Source organism: Apis cerana, linkage group LG6 (genome assembly GCF_029169275.1).
Source record: "Apis cerana isolate GH-2021 linkage group LG6, AcerK_1.0, whole genome shotgun sequence".
NCBI classification, from domain to species: Eukaryota; Metazoa; Arthropoda; class Insecta; order Hymenoptera; family Apidae; genus Apis; species Apis cerana.
Genome location: NC_083857.1, coordinates 17,260,946 through 17,265,720, shown reverse-complemented (window position 1 = coordinate 17,265,720; position 4,775 = coordinate 17,260,946). Strand labels below are relative to the sequence as shown.

At 23.8% G+C, this 4,775-nt stretch overlaps 1 protein-coding gene across 1 annotated transcript; it reads left to right on the top strand.

Moving 5' to 3' along the window:
- The first annotated feature begins 367 nt into the window (after positions 1–367).
- Positions 368–3,333, top strand: LOC107996241 (uncharacterized). The gene is made up of 6 exons (XM_017054201.3): positions 368–567; positions 1,186–1,319; positions 1,402–1,664; positions 1,929–2,037; positions 2,480–2,631; positions 3,187–3,333. Exons 1-6 carry the CDS (start codon positions 415–417, stop codon positions 3,312–3,314), a joined length of 939 nt encoding a protein of 312 aa, XP_016909690.2. The 5' UTR covers positions 368–414; the 3' UTR covers positions 3,315–3,333.
- Positions 3,334–4,775: the final 1,442 nt, after the last annotated feature.

Sequence of the window (4,775 nt, the reverse complement as noted above, 5' to 3'; positions counted from 1 at the left end):
TTTAATATCCAACGCTTTTTTTGTAACATTTATAGTTCTAGAATTTTATTGGTCGAAATACTTTTTTACTTAGTTTATATAAATCGTTAGTTTACTTAGTTTATATAAATCTTTTAGTTTTATATAAATCGGAAGTACTTTTCCGTTTTAGAAAATGGAACGGTAATTAAGAAGATAGAAAAGAGATTAATCGTGTATAACGATAAAATTGAATTTTATTGTTACAAAAGATGAAAGCATGCTCAAATTTGCATGAAAAAAAAAAATCTAAAAAAATTAAGATTATTTTGAATGAAATGTGTATGCGAATATTTATATACTTATTTACGTACATTGATATGCATGAGGATAGAAAATATTTTCTGTTTAGATTAGAAGTTATTTCGTGTACCGTTTGCGATTTTTATCTCCGCGATGATAAAGATAAGAGGATCTCAACACGCGATTTGTGCGCTCAATCGATCAGTCGTTCTGTCGAAAGTCTCGGGATCGGCAATCATGTTGAGTGAATTAGATATCAAAAATTATTTTGAATTCGCCAAAGAACTAACCTTGAAAGCAGGAGAGGTGAGTCATAATAAAACTGTAACTTTTTCTAATGAAATTTTTTCGATGATAACGAAATTTTCAGAAAATATTAACGATATATTTGTAAAAATTTTACGCGAAAGTGACGTTTGTTTGTTCGAAATTGAAATTTTTTTTTTCAAATCGATTTAACATGTATATTTCGACGAAATGTTTAAAAATCGAATGAAATTTATAAATCATTTTATTTTTTTATTTTATTTTATTATATTTTATTTTGTTACGTTATTGTCCATAATATGTATATACGTGTTAATAATGTCATTGATAATAATTAAAAAAATATTTTTCACGACAAACTATTATTTTTATATTCTATATTTATAACGAAAAATCAAATATTTAAAATTCAACTGTCTAATAAATATTTAAATAAATCAATTTATTAAATTATATTAAAATATATATTTCTTAATGAACGATAAAAAAAATAATTTTAACGGGAAGGATTATTAAATTAATTGTTAAAATATAATGGTATCGATCGATAAATATAAAGAAAACTTAATAAGTAATCGTATAAGAACGATTTATCTTTGCTTATCTTTGAACCAACACTTATCGGATACGTTTAATCGTGTTTTGCATTTTCCTTAGATATTTAAGTATGGTTTCGAAGGACAAAAAATTATACAATTTAAGAATCATGAATTGGACTTGGTAACGGATTATGATAAAAAAATCGAAAATCTATACATACAAAATTTGAAAGAAAAATTTCCGGATCACGAGTAAGTCATCGACATTATTAAGTAAATTATGATTTTAAGGATATAAATGAATTTATAAGTAAAGACAATATTTTTAAAATAGATTCATGGCGGAGGAAACTGCGAGTAATTTTAAAGAAAAACCAATATTAACGGATAAACCTACTTGGATTATAGATCCTATAGATGGAACGATCAATTTTATAAATTCGTTTCCAAACGCTTGTATTTCCATCGCTTTGGTAATTGACAAAGAAATTGTAATAGGAATTATATATAATCCGATCAATTCGGAATTATATACTGCGATCAAAGGACAAGGAGCTTATTTGAACGACAAACCTATTAAAACTTCTAATGTTACTGGTAAAATAACATCTTAATATGGCTTGATATAAAGAATTCGTTATTCGAGTAAAATTCTAAATATAAAAATGAATTGAAAAATGATTAAAATAATTTAAAATCGATTATGTATAAATATAATAATAGTTTTTGATACGATGGTAAGCTTAATTATTTTGGAATAATATATCGTTCGTTCGATGTAAAAATAAAAAAAAGATAACGAATAACGTCAAACGATAACGTAAATATATAATTAAATATTCTTCGTATTATCGATTACAGAAATGAAAAAATCTTTGATAGAGGTCGAATTATACTCGCTTGGCTTTTCTTCGAAAAATCGAGATATCAGATGGGGAAGGTTTGAAACTTTGATTCATTCTGTACGAGGGTGAGTATATAAGTTTGAATATTAATTTATATTTATTACTACTATTTATATTGTTTATACTATTATTTTTATCATGAAAATTCTATACAACGTTGTTAATTTTTTTTATCCTATTCGTGATATCCGTCTTGGATGTCTTCACGTGATGAATCTTATCTCTTTGTAAAAGTCCTTGATGATCTAAAATTATGAGTTACTTGGACTTTTAAAATTATTTTATCCTTACGATATATATGTATTAAATGTTTTTATAAATCCTTAAGTTCGGCATTGAATTTGAGACATTTTTATATCCATCGTAATTTAGAAAATTTTAAATTTTGAATTTAGTTCATCCATCGTGTGCAGAATTCGATATATTGTATCAAAAATTTTTTATCGATATCTCGAAAATATATATAAATTGAACGATTCAAATATTTAGTTAATTGTACGAACTTAGAATTAGAAGTATGGGATCAGCTGCATTGGCTTTAGCGTTTGTAGCAAAAGGTGCATTAGATTGCCTTTACATGGACAGTCTTCAACCTTGGGACATTGCGGCAGCAGTATTAATTATTCGAGAAGCAGGTGGCACTGTGATTGATATTAAAGGTACGTTGATAAAATTAAGGGAAAGAAAATGCAAACTTTTTGAAACCTTAATTTAATAATTTTTATAATACGTATACACTTGCGAATAATACTTTAATAATATTTGATATTTTTAAGTTCGTGTAAGAAATAAATTGAATTTTATCGAGCGTGAAGAAATAAAGTATAACGGCAACTATATGAAAAAAAAAAGGCTGTGGTTGCGTTTACTATCTGTATTTTTTTCTAAGAGTATCTCGAATTTTTCCTTTTTCTCTATCCATTTTTGGAATAGTGTTATTCTTATATAAGTGAAAAGGAGAAGATATCGTCATGGTCTGCTGGTGTCATCCTATATTCTTGATTTTTCCCGATGTTGTCAAGCGTGACGTTCGGAATTTTACATTAATGTTTCTAAGTAATATCGAATATTTAATCGAATTTCTAAGAACGATGTATACTATATATTATATATATTATAATTATTTTTTTTTTTAATTTAAAAATATCGCTTAGTGTTATCATATTTATACAATTTCATTGTTAGCGTAAATAAAAAAAATAAATTTCTTGCAGAAGAAAAATTTAATTTCATGAATGGAAAAATAATTGCGGCAGGAAATGATGTATTGGCGATGGAAATAAAACGATTGATCATTGACACCGATTTAAAAACAATGCGAAAGAGAATGACTAGGACATGATTAAATTTCAAATAGAAAATAAGCTCGAGTAATATATATTTTGGTTACATATTGAATAAAAGTATCACGTATCTTCGTTTCAGATTTATTTAACAATTGATTCTTTCTTGTCTTCGCAGATAATAAAGAACGATAATATTGAGTTCTTTTAAATGTTGAAAATGAAATAAAAAAAAGAAAAATAAAAATGATTCATATAAATTTTATTAGAAATGAGTAAGGAAATCTTCAAAAAAATTATTTTAATTTAAAAATTTATTAATATTAACATATTTTGTAAATGATACACATTTATTATTTAAATAAGATTATAATATAATTTAAATAAGAATTAATAGAAATTTATTAATGAAAAATGTTGATTTTTCAATCAAATATTAAGAGAGAAATGTAAATAAAATGATTTGTAAAGCTTATAGAAATTGCGAATAAAAAAAACTATGAAAAGTCTAAATTAAGAAAAGATTTAAGAATAAAAATTCTATGATATGGAAGAAAATGATGTGAACAAATTCAAAATGGAAGAAAAAAAAGAATCTAAAAAAAAGATTTAAATGATAATTATTGTTAAGAATATGGTCCCGTAAATATACATACATAAGAATATTCTTCGATCTTGGGACGTTGCAACAACAATGTTAATTCGAGAAGCTGGTAACATTGTAAATATTTTTATATAATATATATATTTATATAATGCATAATGTACATTATTTGTGAACAATTATATATACATTCAAGAATAAAGCACATGAAGAATAAAACTAAATGAAAAAATTTGTCTTGAAAACTTAAAAAACTACATACTTCGATGAAATCGAATGAATTAATTGTAAACGAACAAAATCAAATATTTTACGAATGTTATGATAAAAAAATGTGAAATAAAATTTCGTTGCTACATTAAATATATGAAAAAAATAAAAAAATAATATGTATAAATAATATGTATAAGGAGTAAGTGATCGTATGAAATGTATGAAAAAGTGAGATATTGCAAGCATGCGAGAAAAAGAAAAAGAGATAAGAGCTTGTGGATTAGATGTGTGTGTGATGCAAAAGATAGGAGTGGCGTTGCTGTTTGTTTTAACGATTTTTTAGAAAATAAAAATAATAATAAATGAAGGTGAATGCATCTATTGCAGGAAAACAAGAATCTATTTTATAATATATATTATAATATCTATTATATATATATGTTATTCTTTGTTTAATTATCTTGTTTTATTTATAATATTATAACTATAATTGATAATCTTCTATTTTACGCATACTATATTTTGTTTAAAATATATTGTTTAAATATATTGTTAAATATATTATTTATATTTATTTCTATTAAAATATTTCGTAAATGATCTATTTTTATGATATTATTTATATATCATATTATACTATAATGAACTTTAAAATTAATTACTTTATTTTAATAAAATTCATTGTAATAAAAAATATAGATTC